The sequence below is a fragment of the Pan paniscus genome, chromosome 4 (genome assembly GCF_029289425.2).
Source record: "Pan paniscus chromosome 4, NHGRI_mPanPan1-v2.0_pri, whole genome shotgun sequence".
In the NCBI taxonomy this organism is placed as follows: Eukaryota; Metazoa; Chordata; class Mammalia; order Primates; family Hominidae; genus Pan; species Pan paniscus.
The window spans coordinates 34,212,105-34,236,353 of record NC_073253.2 but is presented as its reverse complement, the minus strand read 5'-3'; the positions used below and the strand labels follow the sequence as shown (position 1 = coordinate 34,236,353).

General features: G+C 40.2%; 1 protein-coding gene across 4 annotated transcripts in view; it reads left to right on the top strand.

Moving 5' to 3' along the window:
* RASGRF2 (Ras protein specific guanine nucleotide releasing factor 2) overlaps positions 1-24,249 on the top strand; it is a 278,300-nt gene that overhangs the window by 113,400 nt on the left and 140,651 nt on the right. For all 4 annotated transcript variants that reach the window (XM_003822263.6, XM_034959856.3, XM_034959854.3 and 1 more), the window contains 7 exons: positions 3,076-3,223; positions 5,543-5,632; positions 8,251-8,504; positions 15,046-15,125; positions 15,521-15,714; positions 20,724-20,833; positions 21,758-21,876. In XM_003822263.6, coding sequence (XP_003822311.1) covers positions 3,076-3,223; positions 5,543-5,632; positions 8,251-8,504; positions 15,046-15,125; positions 15,521-15,714; positions 20,724-20,833; positions 21,758-21,876 — 995 coding nt within the window. The remainder of the gene's footprint in view (positions 1-3,075; positions 3,224-5,542; positions 5,633-8,250; positions 8,505-15,045; positions 15,126-15,520; positions 15,715-20,723; positions 20,834-21,757; positions 21,877-24,249) is intronic.

Here is a 24,249-nt window from a genome sequence, read left to right as displayed (position 1 = left end):
AATCAGATGAAAGACCTTACAGAGCAGGTGAGAAATGTTCTCCCACTGGCTTTGAAGAAGGAAGCTGCTACGAGTTCTACAGCAGCAAGGAAATGAACTTTTCTAACAGCCTGAATGAACTTGGAATAGGATTCTTGCCCAGTCAAGCCTCAAGATGATAATGCATCTTGATTGACACCGTGATCATAGCCTCGTGACATCCTGACCTAAAGGTCTAGCTAAACTGAGCCTAGACTCCTAACCCACAGAAACTATGAGATAATAAATATATGTTGATTTAAGAGCCTGGAAGTAAAATACACTGTATTCATTTTCTATTCTGTAACAAATTATCACCAAATTTAGTGGCTTAAGTTCTGTTTTTACAGAATAGAAAATGAATACAGTGTATTTTATTTCCAGGCTCTCTTAAAGCCTTTCCCTTCTTGGTTCTCCCTTGTGTCCACGGTGAATGTCTGGAGTAAACCCAAGCTCTGTTCTCAGAGTCCAGCTCCTTCCTTAGAGTTCTTCTTTAGGAAGGTGCCACCCTTTTCTAGAGAAAGCAGACCTTGCACTGTCAGCTGGGGACATGTCACTGCTGCCAGCTGTGCCTTTTATTTCTTATTTTTGAGGGGTGTGAAGAGGAGGAGCCTAACTTCACATATTCTAAAGGTACTTGTTTAATGGAAGATCATAACAATTGCCCTCGCCTACCCTCTGTTGTTTACATTTGTTGCTTCCGAGCTTGGAGACTCTCCGGGCCACTCTTGGTGAGAAGTGTGCTTATGCAAGGTATCTGTATCTGTGGTTTCCTCTACTCTCATTTCCCCACCAAGCTAATTCTGCTTGCTTAGTTTTTCTCTTCATGGAATTTTACAAATTCCATTATATAGGTGCTGAGGATGTCTGGTCTATTGACGGCATATTTTCCTGTTTTTATCATGCTCTTACGGTTTCATTCTTTAAACAGAAAACAATTTTCCTAGCAAAGACCTTGGAAGCGCGGGGAGGCGGACGTTGGTGATGAGTCTGTGTGAAGTCAGCCTTGCATTCCAAACTGGACCTGCCTTTTTCTTTTTCTTTTTTAAGAGAAAAGAAAATACTGCTTTGCTACCTAACACTGATGTAATATATTTGTAACCAATTTGGCATATTTCTAATAAAACTGATGAGAAAGGCAGAATTTTTATAACAATTACTTTTTTATGCTCTATTATTATTTTTCTCCCTTAAGTTCTCCCACAGCATATTCCTATCAAGACTCTTCTATCTTTTCTTCTTCTTTTCCCTTCCTGTCACTTGTAATTTCATAGCCTCCCTTTCTATTCTCTTTGGGTAATTTCTCAGAACGAGTGACTTAAAAATGTTGCTGACACGGTTCTTTTCTAACCCTAACAACACGCACGATACAGGTGCTGAGGATGTTGAGATAATTGACTTAAAATTGTGATTTTAGAAGTGTCTTAAGACTTTTAGTTCCAAGCAACACAAACCAAGTAAGCTAAACCTCAAACCAGTTTAGGTTAAAAGAAATAATTTATTAGCAGGACACTGCAGTATCTCCCTGAACCCCAGCCTAAAATTGTGTTCCAGTGTCATGAGGGCCTGGCACCAGGAACTAGAAAGCTACAGGAGCCCAGGTAGCCATTAACTTTCTGTCTCAGACTTTCTGTCTCTCCTGTCTTTGCTTTTCTGAACATCTGCTTATTCTTTTCTCTCCCGTCGGACTCACTTTGACTGTTTTGGCACGGATGTGGCCAAATATGGCTGCCCAAAAATGGCAACTAGAATTTCCAAGTTAATATTATTGCAGTTCAAGCAAATAAAGCGAGGTAGAATCCCAGATTCCAAGGGGAAAGAATCCATTTGGTTTAGCTTGCACCAGTTATCTCTTTTTAGGCTGGTTTAATGTGGTCATGAGGGCAGCTTTTGTGGTATAAACATGGCTTGCCATGGCCCAAGTTCCCAAAGAGGAGGTAAGTGTGTGGAAGATTGGGCAGGTATCTCAAAACACTTCCGCTGCAACATTCTTGTTTATGTCCAGCGTGCACTTTCTCATGAGAGAGGCAGTTTAGCTGGTGTTTAAGAACATGGACTTCGGGTCAGACATACCTTAATTTGAATCCCAGCCCTGCTACCTACTAGCTGTGTGATCTGAGGTCAGTACTTCGCCTCTGTGAAGATCAAATTCCTTCTCTGGGCAATTGGGACCACATATCTCCTGGGGTTGCTGGGATTATGAGATGAAATAATGTATACTATATCCTATGCACTCAATAAATAGTAACTATCATGAATTATTACTGTCATACCATTGGGGAAAGATGATATGCATGGAAGAATATCCATTTCATCATCCTGAATGATGCAAGAAGATCTGGAGGCAAAATTTTAGATACCACAGAATTATATCATCAGTAAAAACCTGAGAGTAAGTTTTGTTTTACCATACTTGACCAAAGACATAGATACAGGCTAGGCTGCAGGAGTTAGAGCCCAAATAATCTAAACTTAATTCTAGAATATAATTTCTATTTCTGTTGGCTTTAGAAATAGAGTAGTCAATGATTTTGCAGTCTTAAAGAGAGCCCAACAGAGTTGGTGGTCACTAATACAGACATAATAGATTTTTTCCAGTTAGTGCCTGTTGTAATGGTCTCTGCATTCATTCTGTTTGGGAGCAGGTTTATTTTGATTGGCTAATATCTTACTCGGTGAAATATTTTGAATAGCATCCCTGGAAACCATGTGCCAGAATTCAAAAGACCTCAGCTTTTTGGTTAAAGAAGACACACTACTTTCTTTTTAAAACTATTACAATTTCTTTTGTACTTTTCCCACTTCTATGGTAAGATTTTTTGGGTAGCAAGTATCATTAAATGAATTCTTAGTAAAGGATATGTAAAATGATTATTTAAATTCTTCATCGTCGAAGGATACCAAATGTAAGCTGAAAGTTAACATTTATGTCAAGTAGAGATAGCTGAACAAACAATGCTCATAACTTCTTTTTCAAATGTAGCGTATTATATTCTATATGGAACTCTATATAGTAGAACAATATCTCAATGACTAACTGTGTAATTTTCTCTCAAGTTATGCAGACATTTTGATTGAGAGGGAAGTATTAATGCAGAAGTACATTCATCTAGTTCAGATCGTAGAGACAGAAAAAATTGCAGCTAACCAACTCCGACATCAACTTGAAGATCAAGACACAGAAATCGAAAGGCTTAAATCAGAGGTATTTCCCAGTCAATAGATTCCTTCTCATTGTTTCACGTTTACCGTCATTTCCTCATGATTACTTAAGGCCTATTCAGGGCAACATTTTAATCCCAGGCTGACTTCCTCTGACATCAACACATACGTGGCTGGGCCTGACCTAGACATGAATCTAATGTCTATATTAGGATTAAGTAAATGTGCTACAGGAACATATCAGGATAATGTGCTTTTTTTTTTTTTTTTTTTTTTTTGGTGGGGTTGGTTATTTGTTCTCCTGATACCCTTCATTAGCTCAGAAATTCAAGAATTGATTATAGCATTTAACTGTTTTCAGATACCCTACAGTAATGATAATTATGAGTCTGCCATAGATTCAATTAAAGTCTAAAATGACAACTAAGGGAGAACCAGCAATGAATTCAGAAATACTTTACTCTTTTAGATTTGAAGGAGTCCAACCTTCTCCCCTCCACAGTTCTGAAAAGAACATTTGGATTAAACTATAAGACATTTGCTAGGGTGCATTTTTCCCTGGAGTTGGAATTCCTGCCTCCCCCTCCCTCCCTCAGAGTGTGAACTTCTCAGGCCTTGCATCCCCAGATAGTGAGGCTGATGCCCAGTGTGAGCAGAAGGCGGTTTTAGAGTCCACAGCCATGGTGTGTGCCTGGGTCCTCCCTCCCTCCCAGGCCTCAATCTAGATAGAGAATCCTGAATGTACCTTTCCCGCTGTCCTATCCTTCCTCATGGGCAGTAAGCAATCACTGAAGAATGGGAGAGGAATGCAGAGAATGAAATTTCCTCCCTCTTTCTGCCCAGGGATGCATTAGTATCTTCTGAGATTCAAAGAAGGGAATAGGACACAATGAAACCTACTAGTAATTGTATCCTCCTTGACAGAAACAGTTTAGGCTCGTCAGTTTTGGCAATGTTCTTGTCATTTTTATTGTCATCAGACAACATTTTCCTTTTTGTGTCTTGCACCTTCCTCTGAGACATACCCTGTGAATCCTAGGTGGGGTTTTCGCCTTCTGCTCCCTACACACATCACCTCCGGTGTTGAGAGTATGGGTACAAGCGTCCTCCAACAGAGATGTGGCAGCTTCTCTGATGATGACAACTTGCAGATGGTGTTCACCATATTATTACAGTTGTTAACTTCCCAATTCGACCCTGATATGTGATATAGTGAAAACAGCAACAGAAAACTTAACAAACCTGCATTTTAAAAGACTATATCAGGCACTGTTATTTAAAACAAAATTATTGTGTTCTTTCTTAGCCACTGTAAGCTGGAGCAGATGCTTGTCTGCTCAGTGAAAGAGGTTGGTATTTACTCCACGAGAGAAGCTCAACACCAGGCGATGTTCCTCAATATTTGTGTGTGTTTATCTGCCTTCACTATGTTCTATTTTAGTCTGAATGTAGATTGCAGCAAAAAACTGTCAGTTGCAGGTATGTCTTCTCTGGTCTCTTGACAGGAGCCATAATTTATTTCCTACTCCCTTTCTTTTCCCACCTCCTTGCCAGAAAATGGCAGAGGGGTGTATTTGGTACTGGGGACAAAATAGAAAGACAGGCTAGAGAGGGGCAATTATGATCTCTTAACTTTTAAGGTATTGCTGGCTAGTAGGTCTGTATAGGTTCTTAAGCTTGTAAGAGCCTGCTGTTGAGTGCCGGTCTAGAGAATTTTACTGCTATGTGTAGTTGAGAGGCCACCCAGTCTTGAAATGCCCCTCACAGGTCACAGAACTGAGCTGGAGATATAAAGAGATCCCAGGTTAGTTTGATCCTTTTTACCTTTTCTGAGGAATTCTCTTGGTTGGCTTGGACCAGCCCCAAGGCTCTGAAGTTCCCTTTACAGTTGCCATTTTCCTAAGGATGTCTGTGAGTCTGGGGTACCATGTGGTTTGGAAGACTACAGGCCAATGGCCAGAACCAGGGGCTCTGAGCTGAGTGTCACTGCGTGTGGGGACCACAGGACATTGCAGGCAGCCACCTTCAGGCGAGGGGATGGACATATCGCTGGACTCCTGACAAGGTTTTGGCGGGCTCACCACTGGCAGCTGGGGCTGAGTTTTGGGCCAACATTTCTGCTAGCCCGGATCCCCGGTCACACTTTACACAGTCACTTCTTATAAACACTTTCATTGGTGATACCATGCTTGGGGTAAAGTTCATGTTTCCCCCATCTCAGCACCAAAGGAAGACAGTGTGCATAAAAAGTGGATGTTTCCTGAGGATCTCATTGGACCACCTTTGTAGGCAGAGCTTCCTGTGTGTATGGCTATAATCCAGCATTTCCCAAATCATGAAATGGACCAACTTTGTGTTCCAGATTATTGCTCTTAATAAAACCAAAGAACGAATGCGACCTTACCAAAGCAACCAAGAAGATGAAGATCCAGACATCAAGAAGATTAAAAAGGTAGGGCCTGGAGGTTTCCAGCTTTGTAGGAGCATGGTGACCAGTCGTCTGTTCTATGGTGGTGTCTTTGCCACCCTGTGCGTGAGCCGGGAGCAGCCTTGGTGTTTCTGGGCTATGGCTCCCAGACTTGCCCTGCAGAGTGATCCAGACATGGCTACTCTAGAGAATTTCTGCTTGAGATTTCTTTACACTGTCTAGGAAGGATGCCAAAACCAGGCATTAAGACAATAGTGTTCTCCAGTGGGGTTAATTAAGTGCTGTTAAACCTCTTGATTTTGTGCGGCTTTCATATTTTGGGGGAATATTTTTTAAATTACATTTCAAAAATTTTCTTTTAGCTTTAATCTTTAGTGTTATTTAAGAAAGATTTTTTTTGGGGCATGTGTGAAGATTGAGTAAATCAGCACATCCGCTTATATTTCTGTTTTATTATTGCTTCTTGTTTAACATCCACACAATCAGCAGATTTTTCCCTCTTACTGCCATTTATAATTGCACAACTTTTGCAATGAACCAAATGCTGGCTCTCACTCTCACTCTAGTCCACTGTGTTTTGATTTGTCATTTAGGTTTTGATCCTATGATCTTGATTGTCTTATATAAAGCACTTACTCAGCTTTGTTAATAATAAGTGGAAAGCATCATATTTGAGGAAATTTCCCTGGATATACATCTTCAAATCTTATTTCTTTTTAATTTGTTATTATTCCTCTTATTTTATGCTAATAATCTTTCCCCTTTCACTGTAACAAAACTTTAATGTGCCCAGCATTTACCTGGACACTTTAAAGATGATCAGCAAATGTTTGTTGATTGGCTAAAACACACAGGCCAGTGCACTTTCTCAGGCTTGCCTATTATTTTTCACATCATCCCTATGGAATTCAGATCAATTTTAGAGACTATCATGTTTTCTACAAAATTGATTTTAAATTATATTTTATATTCTTTTTTACAACTTTAAATATTGCTCAGAATTTGAAATAGAAATGATTCTTAGGACTAGTCAAATGTTTTCAGTTTTCCAGAAATAAAAAAGTAAAATAACACTATTCATTTCTTAGAAATTAATTTTTTTTTTGAATCAAGCTTATGCTATTGTGTTATAAGATTAATTAGTTTTTTTAAAAAAAATCCCATCTAGTCAGTCTGGAAACAAGATTAATTCTATTGCCTTTCCTTTAATAGTATGCAGTTGCATGTAAAGAAAAAATTAATAAAATTCAATTTTCACGTGTGTGGTAGAAACTGGTCTATTACTAAATAAGTGAAGCATCTATTGGTCGGCAAGCACCCCCTGCCCAAGTAAATAGAAAGGTTTTACTTAACACAAAATCCAATTAAGTTGATTTTTAAAAATATTTCTGTTAAATGAAAGAATACTGATAAAAATTTAAAAATATTTTTCTACCTTCTTGTTTCTTAATAATTTTTTAAACCAATTTTTGTACTTGTTAAATAGGTTTTGAGATTAATTTTTTGTTCTTTATGTCCCATTTCAAAATAATGTCTGCATGGAAAAAAGTGTTAACAATGAATGAATCGTTTCTCTATTTTGGTCTTGGCAAATATCAACCTAATTTTTGTTTACCTTAATAGACTAAAACTTAAAATTGGTTATAATTCATGGAAATTTTTGTTAGATTTCTTCAAATAATCTGAATATAATTTCCCCACATGATTGTGTTAAAATGTGGTTAATTTTTATTGAGGTAGAGTGAGTTTAATGCCTGTATAAAAACTGATAACATGGTGACGACACTGGTAGGCAAGCAAGAGAATTTTAGACATTGCCAAAGAAGGGTCGTTGTTTAATACGTGATCATTTAGAACATAGTGTGGAAAAAATAAAAAGTGTAAGGATGTGTTAAATAGATAATAATGATACTTTGGTAGTGATTTAATACTTTCAATTATATGTGAATTTACAACCTACTTTGTTGCTGAATCTGCCACATCTAAAGTAAGAAACCCTAGTTATCATAAAACAAATCCTAGTTAATTATGTTATAATTTTTTGTATTTAGAAAGGACTTCAGATTTTTTTGTGAATCATTTTATTTTAATTTCATGAAAAATGAAAGCAGTCTGGTAACATGAGATTAAAAACAGAGAAAAAAACAAAACAAACCAAAAAACCAGAGAAACACGAGATGGGGTCTTGCTGCGTTGCCCAGGATAGACTGGAACTCTTGGGCTCAAGTGATCCTCTCACCTTAGCCTCCCAAATAACTGGGACTACAGGCCTGTGCATGTCCAGCTCTGTCGGTTATTTTATAGATGAAGAAACAGAGAATCAGAGGTCAAGGTGGTTGCAAGTAATGGCAGAGCCTCTGAGTTAAAGGTTTTAATATATACTTGACTGCTCAGTACCCAGCATTTACCTGGGCATTTTAAAGATGATCAGTAAATGTTTGTTGATTGGCTGAAACACACAGGCCAGTGCACTTTCTCAGGCTTGCCTGTTATTTTTCACATCATCCCTAGGGAATCCTTATCAATTTTAGAGGTTATCATGTTTTCTGCAAAATTGATTTTTAATTATATTTCATGTTCTTTTCCATAAATAAATCACCATTGCAACTAGTCAGATTCCTTTTTGATTTTTTGTTCTGTAGGTTCAGAGCTTCATGCGAGGATGGTTGTGCAGAAGGAAATGGAAGACCATCGTGCAGGATTACATTTGTTCTCCTCATGCTGAAAGTATGAGGAAGAGAAACCAGATTGTGTTCACCATGGTGGAGGCAGAGTCAGAGTACGTTCACCAGCTCTACATCCTGGTCAACGGCTTTCTCCGGCCCCTGCGTATGGCCGCCAGCTCCAAGAAGCCCCCCATCAGCCACGACGACGTCAGCAGTATTTTTCTCAACAGGTTTGACATTGCATAAATCAAAGAGTTATGAGAAAAACCCCTTTGTATTTCCAACAAGAATTTTTACTTAATGTTTAAAAGGGTCTCATAAATTCATCTCTATTAGTTTATGATAGTAAAAATAAGAAAGCTATTACTTGTGTTCCATTGTTATTTTATTTTATTTTATTTATTTATTTTTTTTGAGATGGAGTCTTGCTCTGTCGCCCAGGCTGGAGTGCAGTGGCACGATCTCGGCTCACTGCCAGCTCCGCCTCCTGGGTTCACGCCATCCTCCTGCCTCAGCCTCCCAAGTAGCTGGGACTACAGGCGCCCACCACCACACCTGGCTAATTTTTGTATTTTTAGTAGAGACGGGGTTTCACCGTGTTAGACAGGATGGTCTCGATCTCCTGACCTCGTGATCTGCCTGCCTTGGCCTCCCAAAGTGCTGAGATTACAGACGTGAGCCACCACACCCAGCCTGCATTGTTATTTTTATATCTTTACTTGAATCTTGGCATCTACTGTTCTTAATTTTTTCTTCTCTATTTGACCTACATTGTCTTATCGCGTGGAGATGTGTGTTGGGGAATATAATCACTCATAAACTGAAGAAAATGGAGTGATTATGGGTTTTTACATGTTAATTATACACAAGTATTTTAGGAAGAGCAAAAGCTAAGACAGGGCCTGAGAAGCTCTGGTGAATTTATTTGCTCAATAAATCTTTAGTTTCCTTACTGCTGAGGATTCATCAGTGAAAAATCAGAAAATGCCTGCCTTTATGGAACTTAAATTTTGATGCAGGAAGATAGACAATGAACAGCATTAGTGAAATAGATAGTATATTATATGGCGATCAGAGCTGTGGAGAGAAATAAAGAAGGGAATGGGAGAAGGGGGTCAAGGGAGGGTTTAGTGTTTTACTTAGAATTTTAGCTATTTGTTTTTGAGTAGATAGTACACTCACATGGTTCAAAAGTCAAAATAACATGAAAACAGCAGTTAGCAGTTGCACTCTCACCCTGTCTCTGTCCACCCGATTCCCCCCACTTTCTATACGTAATATCTGTACTAGTTTCTTATCTATCCTTTCAGTGTTTCTCAATTTTGATCTAAGAAACTATGAATATAGAGTCTTATTTTCCCTCTTCTTACACGAAGGCAATGTACTTTAACATGTACTTCATTGTTTCACTTAACATTATTTTCTGAAGATCTTTCCATATTGATACCTAAAGAGCATTCTATTAAAAAAAATCACGACATGGTATTACAATCTGTGAATGTACCATAGTTTTTTTATAGCAGGTTTTCAGAAAAGTTTCAAGGATAAGGTGACATTCGAGCAAAGGCTTGAAGTTCCTGGCGGAAGAGTGAGGCAAGCAGAGGGAGCTGTGCGTGCAGGGGACATGGGGCTTTCACGTGCCCGGCAGTCCAGCTTGAGGACCTGCCCTGCTCAGTGTCAGTGAAAGGAAGAGTCAGGGAGTTATCAAGGTGGGACATGGTACAGCCATTAACTTTTGCTCTAAATGAGATGGGGAGACATTGGTCAGGTTTTGAGCAGAGAAGGGGTGTGATGTGACTTCTGTTTTGAAAGGCTCACTCTGGCTTCTCTGCTGAGAATAGTCTGTAGGGAGATCAATTAGGTGGCTATTTCAATAAACAGAGTGAGAGATGAGACACCTGTTAGGTAGCTATTTCAGTAATCCAAGTAAGAGATGATTATAATGGAGGCAGTATAAGTAGTTGGATTCTGGGTGTATTTTTAAGTCAGAGCCAGTAGGTGTCACGGATGCAACTAGCTGGGGCCAGTGTCACAGAATTTACCAAAACAGTTGTAGATAAAGCAAGGCAGATTTGTTAGAGAATGTGTGAAAACATGTTGCAAGGGTGCAATGGGCAGCACAGCAGAGAAGGGGCTGTCTGCAGAGAGGCAGGGGCTGGAGGGAAGTTTTATAGGGTTGTACAAGAGCGGGCTAGGTGTGGAAAGGTCATTCCTTGTGCCAGCGGGTTGTGTTTCTCAGAACAGTTGTTCATTCTTCTCCCCTACCTGGAGCCTTCCCCCATCGGAGGCCCCTTCCTTGTTACTTACTTATCCATCAGGACTCAACAGTTGGGATTTGTTGATGGGTTTGATGTGGGTTTTAAAAGAAAGCAAAAAGACAGGTAAGATTGCAACGTTTTTTGGTCTGGACAACTAGAAGGATGGAGTTACTGTTTACTAAATGGTAAAGATTGAGTGAAGAACAGGCTGAGGGGAAAAGATGACTGTTTTCTCTTGGATCTGTTGAGCGTGAGATGCTATTAGCCATCTAAGTGGAGATGTCAAGTGACTAGGGATCAGATATTTGTTTGGAGTTCAGAGGAAGATTCTGGGCCGAAGATAGAAATTTGGGAGTCCTCTAGCATACAGATAGTATTTAAAGCTGCTAGTCTGAATGGTATTACCAACAAGTGAGTACAGATGGATAAGAAAAGAGGAGCATGGATATTCCAACATCTAGAGGTCAGGAAGATAAACAGGAGCCAGCAAAGAAGAGTGAAGAGGATCCTTTGAGTTGTCAATGAAAACCAGAAGAGTGAGTTGTCCTGGAAACGAAAGCAAGAGGGAACCAACAACGATGCCAAAAAAGTCAAATGAGCAATAACTTAGAATTGACCATGGGTTTAACAACTCGGAGTTTAATGGTAACTTTGATTAGAGACCAAAGCCTGATTGGAGGCTTAGGAGAGAACAGGTGGTGGGGCGGAGGGAAGAGGATTTCAAAAGGGTGGGTATAGAAAATTCTTTTGAGAAGGGCTGCTGTAAAGAGGAGAAGAGAAACAGGGTGGTACCTAGAGGCAAATGAAGAGGGTAAAAGAAGGATGGAGGAGAGAGGGAATTGCTGAGCAGTAAACTTGCAAAGGCGAAAGTGGACAGAATGTACTGCTCAGGTCAAGAGATTGTCATTAGCTGGGAGCATGGCAGGGAAGGAATAGTACATGGACACTTCTGTAGTTAGGAGGCAAGGACATCCGCTGATGGGGCAGATGGGAGGGAAGTGTCGGAGCTGGAGAAGAAAGAAAGAGGTGTGGAATAGTGATAACTAGGGCAGGGAAGGATTAGTACATGGACACTTCCGTAGTTAGGAGGCAAGGACATCCGCTGATGCGGCAGATGGGAGGGAAGTGTCGGAGCTGGAGAAGAGAGAAAGAGGTGTGGAATAGTGATAGGGCAGGGGAGTAAATGGATTCAGGAATGCTGTATTAATGCTGGGCAGCACTGAGAGCTTGTGTTAGCTTATTAGGCTATTGGTTGTGACTTTCCAGTGAGATCGGTCAGGATGGTTGCATGTTTTTCTTTAGCCACTTTCAGCTGCATGGATGCAGGTGCAGAGTGGGTGGAGGATTGGGATTAATTAGGATTGGTGTTGTGGCTGCTGTGGTGAAGTGAGAAAAGAATAAGGAAGTTGAAGCTGTATACAAGGAAGAGATTATAATAATGAGCCATGGAATCTAAACTGAGGAAAGAAAGTAGTGCTGGTATGAGAGGTTTTTGCCAATAAAAAGGTGGTGGGATCTGGGGATTTAGGTCATGATAGTGTGAAAGAATTTTGGAGTCAGGGTTCTAAAGGCAGTGAACTGAAAGATTAGGAGTCAGAGAATGTTGTGCTTGAAATTGAGACAGGGAAGGGATGCAGCTATTGACAATGACAAGGTCTAGAGTACAATCAAAGGGGTGTTGACTGAGGTCAATGGAGGACAAGATCTTTGGAGGAAGAGTTCAAGGTCCTGTGAGGCCAGGATATTGAAATGTTGTTTGTGTGCATATTGGAATCCCCAAGAATTATGACAAGAGTAGTGTTGGAGAAAAGAGCAACTGTGAGCTGAGAGCTCAGATCTCAAGGCATCAGGAAAAGCCACTGGCATGTCTGTAGATGAGTGCAGAAAGGAAGGGTGATGAGTGGTAGTCTGATAATACGAGATTAAAAGCTAGGCTTTCTTTTGTTAAAAGGAAGGAGGGAGATTTCCCCACCTTGCTGGCAATGGCTCCTCTCAAGTGTGTGGGACATCCAAAGGAGCCTGGGGGTAGCCCTTGATCCTCAGGCAGTACAGCATTCTGGTGATACTTCAGTCACCAAGTGTGCAGTTTCAACAGGTCTGATGGCAGTGGATGGGATTGTGTACTGAACTCTGATAATGAGAGGAACTGGAGAGGGTGGGTATTGAAAACTCTTTTGAGGAGAGCTGCTATAAAGAGGAACAGAGAAACAGGGTGGTACCTAGAGGTAAATAAAGAGGCTGTGCCACATTCTTTTAGGTTGCCTCTGGCTCTTTGTTTCCGCTGGATTGCTTGATCTGAATCAGGAAAGGCCAGGTTTATCATATTGTTTAAATTCAGAGTCAAGATATGCCTCTCTTTGGAAGGTAAAGCCGTAAGCTCTTCATATAGACTAGCAATTATTTACCACATCTAGACTTAGATGGAGATTGGAAAAGAAATTTTTAAAACTTTTTTATTTTTAATTTTTATGGATACATTTTATGGTTACATAATACATATACATAATATGGAATGGATATATAATAGCTGTACGTATTTATGAGGTATATGTTATAGTTTGATATAAGCATATGATGTAAAATGATCAAATGTGGGTAATTGAGATATCTGTCACCTCAAACATTTATCATTTCTTTTGTGTTGGGAGCAGTCTAAATCTTCTAGATATTTTGAAATAAATTATTGTTAACTATAGCTGCCCTATTGTGCTATCAAATAATAGAAGTTATTCCTTCTATCTAACTGTACTGTTGTACCCATTCACCAAACCCTCTCTTCATCCTCCCCTTCCCCACTACCCTTCCTAGCCTCTGGTAACCACCATTCTATTCACTACTTCCATGAGATTAACTTTTTTAGCTTTCAAATATGAGTGAGAACATGTGATACTTGTCTTTCTGTACCTGGCTTATTTCACTTAACATAATGTGAAGAAGTGTGTTTTTAAAGGTGAGGCTTAAAGAAGTTTTATATCATTACTGTTGTTTAACTAGATTCCCTTTACATGCCTTTGAAATTAAGCCCTAGGCAGCTCAATAATTTTGAATTGTAACACAGGTTTATAGTTAAGAAAATGCAATCTTCCTATTTATATACAGAATTGTTTCATCTGTTTTCTAACCATCCAGGTATCAAAATATGAAGGTAGATGTATCCATTAGTTTGTGTTCAACATAGGACAGAGAAATCCCTCGCTGAGTGGAGGGAATTCACTGCTTACAGAATCTGTTGGAAAGGCTGGGGGAGTAAAGTCAGGGAGCGGCCCTTAAACTGTTGACTTTCAGAGAACATAGACTAGATCCAGAGGTTAGGAAACCACTGCCACCACTGCTGCTGCCACAGATGCCTCTCAGACTCTGGAAGCTGGTTCCCAGAAACTAGAATCCTAAAGCTGGGTGCTGACATTGCCCCAAAGCACTCACATCTCCATGACTGACTTTCAGCCATAGGAAGATGGCCCCTACTTCCGCCTTCTGTGTCTTTCCAAGTGCATCTATTAGTGGAACTGAATTTACATCCAGAACCATAGCTGCAAGGGAGTCTGGGAAATGTAGTTTTAGTTTTACCCCTCTCCACCTAGAAGGAGGATGGAATACAGATTGAATGACTAACATATAATACCTGCCAAAGTAGATTTGGTTGAAATCCTTGAACAACAAACACTACTTAGTTAAATTGTTATAAAAGAAAAATGAATTAGAATCTCATGGAGCCATTTCTGTTTTATTTCATGGACCATTTGAAATAGTAAGGATTTCTTGATGTCTGTTGTAATGGAACTTGACTAATAACAAGCCAAGGGATCTCACTGAGATGAACGGTTCTGTATTTGATTGTGTCACTGTGTTAGTTCAGAAAAGGCTTCAAAGGCTCATTGCAGTAGGTTAATTCCAATGAGGAGAAAGCAAATGATGTTTTGACTTTGGTAATTACCCTTCTTGGCCCTTTTAGGAATTTAGATCCCTAAGTTATGCATCATCCTTATTTTAGTATCTCTGTGTAGGCTTCACTCTTTTCAGAAGATTCTTTTGCATTTCTGTCTTGGGTATCTTGGGAGTGGTTATAGTGGAGTTCTGTCAAAATTTTTGCTCTAGATTTTTTTCATCCTCTCTCCTTCTGTCAAAACTCATTTTACTGACAGAGAAACTTTCTCCTGAGTTATCTAGAATCACATATGAAGAGAAAAAAGGATCATAACTTTAATTTTCTGATTATTGATTGAAATACTGCATTCTAATAGCAGAAAGCTCACTTAAAAATTGATGAAGAAGGTTATGTGACAATGATTTGGTGCTTTCTGTCCTCTAATATTTGAATGTTATATCAGGGTTTGCTGAGGCTGTCATAATTGCTTGATTGAGGATAGTATAATCCATGTTATTATTGGGTATAGTTTGGAGGCCCTATGGGACATATATATTATGTATATATTAAGGCTTTAAGGACTCTGGATTTTAAACAAAATAAACACATTATAGCAACTAAATTATATTATTTTTCCTTTTTTTATAGTGAAACAATCATGTTTCTTCATGAAATATTTCATCAAGGACTAAAGGCAAGGATAGCGAACTGGCCCACTTTGATTTTAGGTAAGTGCATTCTTTAAAGGTGTAAGATTTTCTTTTAAAGTGGCTGCAATTAGAGTAAAATAGCTCCAACATTATTCAGCCTAAACTGTTTGCATCACCCTGTTGACCCGTGAGCTTCTGTACCCTGGGACCCTGTCTCCTTGCCTTTTGGGTACTTTGGGCCCTGCCTCAGTGTTACCTTTTGATTCTTTCCCCTGGCCTGTCATAGTTAATTTGGGGCTGGAGTCAAGTGCTGCCCATGAGTGCATTCTACCAGATCATCATTCAGGCATCAGGGTTGCGGCTCCATGCATGTGTGACACCTGGTGCTGGGACCCACTCTTTGCCATTCCTGCCCAGTGTAGGTAATTTACCAAGCAACAAGGGAAACAGCCGTGTTTACTGTTTCTTTCCAGCTGATCTGTTTGATATTTTGCTCCCCATGCTGAACATTTATCAAGAATTTGTGCGTAATCACCAGTACAGCCTGCAAGTTCTCGCCAATTGTAAGCAAAACAGAGATTTTGACAAACTCTTAAAACAGTATGAAGCCAATCCAGCCTGTGAGGGGAGGATGCTGGAGACATTCTTGACCTATCCCATGTTTCAGGTAAGTCACTTGGGATGCATTTTGTAAGTCAGAGTTTCCAGCTCAATGTCACTGATACCTAGCGTGACCAGCGTGAGATGCGTAAGTGTGCCCTGGGAGGAATTATGGCACAGATGTACCATCTGTTGCTGTCTTGAGCTTGACCCTGAGATAAACAAATATTGTGCCACACATTCTCTGTGTCTCATGGATATAAGAAAACCAGGCATTTTTGAAGCAAAGAATTCAAGAATGATTTTTTGAAACGCTGCACAATTTTCTCTTTACAGAAAGATTCCACACAGACCTCTTTCATGGAGTCTCCTCCTCCAGCATGTTTAAAAATATTATTTGGTTTACAGAAATAGGATTCTATGCAAATGTTCCAGTTTATGCTAGTTGCATAAAAGATTCTTGGGGATGGAGTGACTGCTGGGAAGGTTTCTGTTTTCCGGCCCATCCTCCCTTCCTGTCGCGGTTGCTGTTGAGTCTCCCCTTGGCTGGAGCCCTGGAGAACAAAAGGAGGACCTCCCTGGTCACAGAGGCTGTGGCGACTAGGAAACAGAAGGCACGGGTGGGACCTGAGGACTCTTGGCAACTAGTCAGGTGGCCGCAGGGGCTCCCATTTTGGGACTAGAGCAACCCAAGGGGTCAAGAACACTTGCATTCTTTCCTGGATCTAGGACTTTACCGTTAAGCGCCCAGAAGTGAGAACCAGGGAGGCCAAAATGTGCATCGAATCTCCTGTTGTTTTGAAAAGTGTCGATTCTGTTCTTTTGGAAGAGCATTGAGTGTTCCCATTGTGGAATTTAGGTGGCTTCTGGCCAGGCCTCCAAATTGCCATGTGGTAAACCGATTCTACTAATCATGTGTGTTATGGTTACTGTGGAGCGCTTTGTCCTCCTGCGCAGGCATCTCTGACCCTGGCTAATCATTTTGCAGCCTCAGAAAGAAATGTGGCTGTGGTGCACAATTGTTTGCCTTGAAGTTTGTCAGTCCTGCTCGAAATCCTGGAAGTTGCCGTAGAGGTTTAGTCAGATTTTTAACCGAAAGGATGCATTTAAAACCACTTAAGTATAGTGAAACTTTATAGTGTTTTTGTTTTTGTTTTCCTTTGGAACTGAATTGTTTGAACTCTTTGCCTCTCTTAGGAAATATTTCACAAGAAAGATTTCAGACTTTTAAAACAACTATCTACATAATTGGAATTTAAGATTTTATTTATAATGAAATATATAGTATAACATTCTTCTGAGATTCTGTGTGAATTTTTGACAATTATCTTTAGGTTATGATTCAGTACCCCAAGTTGTATCTGTTCAGTAACCCCAAGTCAGTTGAATATACAAAGGTAGAGTCGTGAAAGACACATGGGGCATTCAGAGAGGAACCGGCTTCCTACCTGACAGCCCCCTGATGTCTTTCTTCGTGCTATTTAATTCCCTCTTGGTGTGATTTTTTCAGTATTTTGAAATGGCAGAGCTGTACTTTTGCTGTAGATATGGTGTCCAAATACAGCAAATGTAGGGTCTTGGAAAGGTCTTTGGATTTCTTTAAAATGCTGGGATACTCTCCCACCACCCTGCCCTTCCTCTCCCGAAGACTATGCCTGATAGCAATGACTGAGCATTTTGATTAACCCCCGGGAATTTTTATAATGTCTTGAAAAGAACATTGGACTGGGAATCTTTAGGAGACCTGATGTCTCACTCATAGCATCGGGGAAAATAATTGAACCAAACTAAATAGCTATTTCATAATCTGTAAATTGAGGCAGCTGAGCTGAGCTCTAGTTATCTCCAGACTCTCTAGCTCTCTGATGTGGTGATCCTAGAGTGACTACACTAGTTCTGATGTTTTGGATTGGGTAACTATGTGGTGTTTCAAGGAGCTTGGTGTTAGTCTAGGAGCCCCCTCCCCAAGGATGTGGTGACCTCAAACCTTAGAATGTTGGGTCAGATATTGAGGCTTTCTGGCTTTTGCCAGACAAGTCTAACCAGAGGCTTCAGCTTGTGGGAGGCTTTGATCTGGAAGAAGCCTCAAAGAGTTGAGCCAGAATTGTCCAACTGCAAGAAATGAGCAAACTGAAAGAGCACAGAATTGTCTTTGCTTGCTTCCCCATAACTATTTTGAATAGACCAGGAGAAGTCATTGGAGTTCTGTGCCCAAGGGCCTCATGCTCCTTGGTGTCTCCCTTCTGTCTTCTTCACTTGATGCCTCACTCTTCATCCTTCTCTCTAGAAATAACCCTAGAAAACACTTGGGGGAAATTGCCTTTTCTAGAAGCTGAAGCTGAGAGGTTTTTCCTTACTAAGCTCACTCTCTCCTTCTTGTTCCCTTGTAGTTCTTTCGCTAATGAAGTGAAATAGTCATGGAGGTGTTTGAATCCCTTGGAGGGTCCGGTTGTATCTGCTTCTCTCTGTATTAACAGTGGTACTTCTGCATGTTTGCCTTGCTCCCTTGTAAGGATGGACGCCTCAGGATGAGGCTAGGGTTCTCACTTTTTTTTTTTTTTTTTTTGCTGGAGGCTGACAATGGAAGAGGTGACCCTAGTTTATACTGCCAAGAGACCTCTGTCCAGACTTTCTTGAGCCCAGATATGGAGGCAGAAGTTAGTGTAGGGGAAGAGAGAGGAGGAGAGGCAATTGGAAGCCTTTAGCTTGTATGTGTAGAAGAGAGAAGGTGATTGTCTTCCTCCTTCTCGGCCCTTTTTTGAGTTAGTCAGTTGCTGCTGTTATCAAGCTATGTTGAACTATGGAAACATGGAGAAATTGTAGAATTTGGATGATGCAGTAAAATTATCCCCAGTTGAACTATCAGAACAGTAAGTCCAAGTATTGCCAAGAAATTTGTTATGGAAAATAATGTTGTCATTAACATAATTTTTATTTATTAAAGACAGTGGCTTGGCTGGTACTGTTTAAATTGGCTTCAGCTGCTCATGTATTTATTTGGATATGTATGTGTTGAAAGTCCATTGGTAAGCCAATCGTGAAATCTGCTCCTGACAAGAACAGCAGTGTTAGATGTTCTCCAGAAAGTAGCTACTTGCTATTCTATCCACTTATTTACTGTAATTGGAGAGCAAGCTAATTAATGTCTATAAAGTGACAAGTATTTGCTCCATAATTGAAAGCAGAATTATGATTCATTTAGACAGTTCCTATGATTCTTGGTTTCAGGGGAAGAGATTTATAATCAGCTCTTGAAGATACAGATGAGCCCTTTGGAGAGCTGACCACTTCTCTGCAGAACTTCGTTTGCCTGCTTTTTGGCAGTTTCAGTGCCTGTTTGTTCCTTCACCATAAGGCAGAAAGGTCCAGAGACTGAATTCAAATCCATCTACCTGAATCTTAGCCAGTGAGCACTTTAAAAGAAATTTAAGTAATGAGGAAGGATCATGAGAGTATTGACCAAACTCAGTTTTGTGGATTTTCAGTGCATTATAAGTACTCAAGCTTTCCTACACCTGTCCTGTTTGCTATGAAAAATTGAGTACATTAGCTATTGATTGCCTTGATTTTCTTGTGGAATTACTAATTAGAAGCAAACTTTTATCAGTCATGCAATTATGCCAGCGAAAAGGATATTTGAAAGCACACTTATCCCAGGAGACTTCATCAAGTGGGACAACCCTAAGGGCTGTATTAGTGAGAAGTTCATGGGAGAAGGAGCAGAAAATCTCCTCCATATATCCTACAAAGGGAGGATTCTCCTGTGTCCCACCCTCCCACGATGAAGGGGGCCTATTTGTGCTTCCTGAAGCCTTGATTTGATGACACTCCTTAGGGTGTGATCCCAGAGCTGAAGTTCAATGTCTGTGCTAATGGTGGCTGTGTCTATGCATAGTGTGTAAATGGAGGCACTCAATAAACATTGGTAAGCAGCCCAATGAAGGCCACCACTTGCACAAGAGCCAGTGCAGATCCCTAGGTAGGGCCACTGACCCTTCAGGACAGAATGGAAGAAACTGCACACAGGGTCCTGGAAAGCCGTTGTAGTTTCTTCATTCTCAAAGGTGCTTTCAAGTGCTGAGTGAGACCTCAGTTCCCGCAGACGAGAGCTCCCAGGGTGAGCTCTGAGAAAAGACAGTTAGTGCACTGGTCAGAGCTGGGATTATAGTTGACGCTTCCATTTACTGTGAGGCCACCAATGGGGCAAATTTGGGCAAGTTACCAAACTTCTTCCCACTTTAGTTCTCTATCTGTAAAAGCCTGAAACTTCTTCCCATTTTAGTTCTCTATCTATAAAATGGAGACATAATCCTTATGATGTTAGAGGACTGGACACACTGGCAAAGCCTGGAGCACCCAGTCTAACCCCCGAGTGGGTAATGTTGTGGTAGATGTTCATGCATGTTATTGTTAAAATTAAGCCCACAATACATAAGTTGTGTCACTAGAAATTAGGTTGAATCTCTATCATGGTTTATTAAGATCTTCCTCTGGTTGGTGGAGTTTCTGTCTTTGACAGAATTCAGATAGTCTGTTAATAAACAAAAGTACAAATAAATAACCTAAACAATACTTTTTACTGCAAGGAGGTGAATTGAGATAAAGTAGAAACAGAAAGTAATAAAGGTGAACATGTCTTCTCCCAAGTTTTAATTCTTAGGGAGAATAGTGCAGTGGGATTGTTGATTTAAAAACATTGCAAATGGACTAATATATCTAAAATACAGACTCAAGTGACTTGATGATAGCTGTATCTGTTTCCCTCTGAACCAGTTTTCAAAAATTATGATTCAAAAGTGTACGATTATGTAAAAAAAATTAAAGAAACCATCTCTTTGTACCATAACACTTCAATAATTTCCACCTTTTCATGTGTTCTTGGTGAAGTCTTTTTTTTGGTGTGCATGAAGTGTGAAGTGTAGTTCATTTTATTTTATTTCTTTTTTTAAAAATGTGTAAAACAGTCAAAAGTGGGAGAGTAGAGACAAGCTTCTCGAAGCAATGATGGCCCTGCGGAGCATGTGCCCTGTCACCCATCCTGATGTCTTGCTCATACTGGCCTCTGTTTGCATCTAGATCCCCAGATATATCATCACACTCCATGAGCTCCTTGCTCACACACCCCATGAGCATGTGGAAAGGAAAAGCCTGGAGTTTGCCAAATCAAAGCTAGAGGAACTGTCCAGGTATGCCAAGAAGTTATAATAAAGGCTTGGGAGAGGAAAGAAGCAAGTTAGTCTCTTGTGGAAACCTCCTGTATATGTTCTAAGGAACAAGAAGCAAAACAAATCCAGCTTCTCAGATTCACCTGAAAGTTAAATAGTAGCTTGTGAGGTGATATTGAATCATCATTCACATTCATTTGAACCAAGAAAAATACGTATCTTGGAAAATGTTCTTATAGCATGTGAATTTATGTAATTCAGATTAGGTGTATTTTGGTTTAAGTTTGGAAATGTTCATGTTTCTTTCAGCATTAAAAAAAAAAATGATAGCCAGGTGTGGTGGTGTGCACCTGTAGTCCCAGCTACTCGGGAAGCTGAGACAAGGGTGCAAGGGGTGATGATTATTTGACCCCAGGAATTTGAGACCAGCCTGGGCAACATAGCGAGACCCCATCTCAACAAAAAAGACTCTCAGTTGCATTTTGAATTCATATTTGGTAAGAAGCTAGAGAATGTACAGTTTGCATTTCTCAGTGACTTTTCATTGTTACAAGCACTTATTTATGTCTATGTTACTTTAGCTTATATGGGATAAATGGTCTAAAGGTCTCTTATTTAGTCTGCCTCCAAGAAATGGCCCCCTAATCTCAATGACGGGAACTGGCCACAAAATGACATGTTGCTTTCCTGTTGCACTTAGAAGCAGACATGCCCAGGATGCTCGTAATTGCTGACCCATTAACTATTTAGAATCATGAGGCACATTGGCTTTGTTTTCGGTCATGACCTGTTGAAGCCTGGAAAGATCCAGCCTATTTCCCCCAAACCCCCGGTTCAGTCGATACAAGCTTGCAACCGAGCTTCTCAGATGGAGCTCTTCTTTGCCTACATGCTAGGGCAAGAGAAAATCTCTCTTACTGTGATCCTGTCTGTGTTGTGTCACAGAGTAATGCATGATGAAGTCAGCGACACTGAAAACATAAGGAAAAACCTTGCCATCGAAAGAATGATCGTGGAGGGCTGTGACATCTTGCTGGACACCAGCCAAACGTTCATCCGCCAAGGTAAGTCCTTGTGAAATGGACCCGCGACCTGATGCGCTGTGCGGCTGTCACATGATCTCGGCACACCCCGGAAGGCGTTCTGAACAGGCGTGACGGGTGCAGTGCCCGCAGGACCCCCCCACGGCCTTCGCCGAGGCGGTGGTTGAGGCCCACCTTTGTGCTGTTTCTTTTCAGGGACCATGAAAAACAGCAACACAATCATAGTAAAGCACGAGTGGGGCAGGCAGTTACATTCTGACTGGACGCTCCTCCTCAGCGGCCCGGACATTCTCTGCAGCTCCAAGGAGGACCGGTCGGCCTGGCCCACGGCCGTGGCAGTGCCAAGTGCTGACGATACCCAGGCCAAGGCCCAGGAGAAACTTGCGTTGCTCAAAGCCCTTTCACATAAGACTGGGGACCATGTCCGAAGTGAAAACAGCTGTCTGTTGTTCCCATTTTTCATCAGCACTTCCGGATCCGCCCCACACGATATAATTTGATTCAACTGGTAACTCCCGTTGCCAGATGAAATGTCTCTGATGGACACTTGCCACGCTTTGGTAATGCAGAAGCTGTCGTGTTTGCGAAGTGTGCTTTGGGGGCATCACTCGATAAATTAAGCTTTTGAAGAGTTAAAGATATTTGTGCCGGAAACTGTGGAGAAGCAACAGCCTGACAGTGCCTATTTCTCCTCGGCTGTTATTTCAAAATGCAAGACGTAAACCACATCCCAAGTTATTTTTTTAGTGCTTAAGTCCTCTGGGGGAGGGGAGAATGCCCCAGGCAATTGATTTGAGACAATATATTGCACACATTTATAATTTTGAATTTGGTGAGGAGTGGAATATAAATTTGGAACTCAAATTAATCGTTAATGTAGTTTCTGTTTATAATGTGCCAATGCATTTGAAGATATTTGTGTTGCCATTGCCTACCATAATGTACTGCTTAAAATCTCTTTTTACCTCATCAAGAACAAGACAATGTTTTGTGCCATTAATTTTTGCACAGACTACTTTAAAAGTTTAATGCATGCCATTCTATTTTCCATTATTTATTTACAAGGAGAAACCACACATATGTTAAAGTTTGGGAGTGTATTTTAGGAAATGATTCCTTTTCTCATTTTTGGCTTTAGATATTCTTTTTTCTTTAAATAAGGGTGGAATATAATGCTGACAACATCAGGCCCTTGTAATGCCTCCTCTATTCCTCTGCACAGACTGTGTCCCCACATTGGCTTCCTGCCTGCCAGCCTCTGTGCCTTTCCTTGTGCTGTCCCCAGCCTGGGGGCTGGGAATGTCCTTATCCATTTCTTTTGTGCCTGTTGAAGTTCTGCTTGTCCCACCAGGCTCAGATCAGATACCTCGAAGGAGCCTTTTATAATTTCCTCTTCTTCCTCCTCCCCTGTCCTCCAGTTAGAATGGATTTACCTTCCACTTGTTTCCAAGGCACTTTACTCCTGGTGCATGTATTTCCTCCTCTTGCTTGTGTACCTCTCTGTCCTGGTTACTGTAAACTCTGAAGGGCAGCACTTAAGGAATTCTCTCTGCCTTGCCTTGTCTAGTATGATGCTTTCTGTTACAGATACCTGGAAAATGGGCGTTGAATTAAATTATTTACTGAATTGCAATTATGACTGTAAAGTGTTTTATGTTGTACTTTTCTTGTATTGGAGTTTCCTGAAAATGTCTACTAATTGACTTGTGCTTGATAGTATGTGAGAATGGAGACGAAAGTTTCTATAATGTACAATTTCTTAAAGGATTTTTGATTGGGAAGTATTATAACCCACAAACATACTATATTGCTAAAAAACATAAACTTTTTTAGGTCTGAGCTTGAAAAAACATTCAATAATGAAAAATGCTGGAAGGTCAAATACTGAATGTCATTTTTTTTCACTGCAATTGGAGAGAAAACAATCATGAACAATTTCTCCCTTTATTCATGCCCATATGTTATTAATTCCTTGTTATGTACCACATGTTTAAGGCACTTCTGTCAGCTATGAATATTTCTGATATTATTATCGTGTTGATGTCAATATAATGATTTGCCTTTTAGCAGTATTTTTCTGCATGTGTGGTTTGGTTAGTTGTTTAAGAGTTATACAGTAAAGTTGGTTTCTAAAATTCAGACCTCAATCTGAAATTAGGAAGTAATACAATCACAGACAATTTGGAAAGTTTGCATTGTTTTGCTTTGGTTACTCCTATTATCACTTTTACATAACACCCTTAACGACTTTAAGACCCATTGAGGTGTTTTCAAAAATTATTATTTAAAAAAAATTTAGAGGGATTCTTATTTTCTATGAAATGGTCTACAATTTATCTCTAAAGGTGTACTAATATTTGTGTTAATTACTTTTAGGGATGATATGTGGTCTAT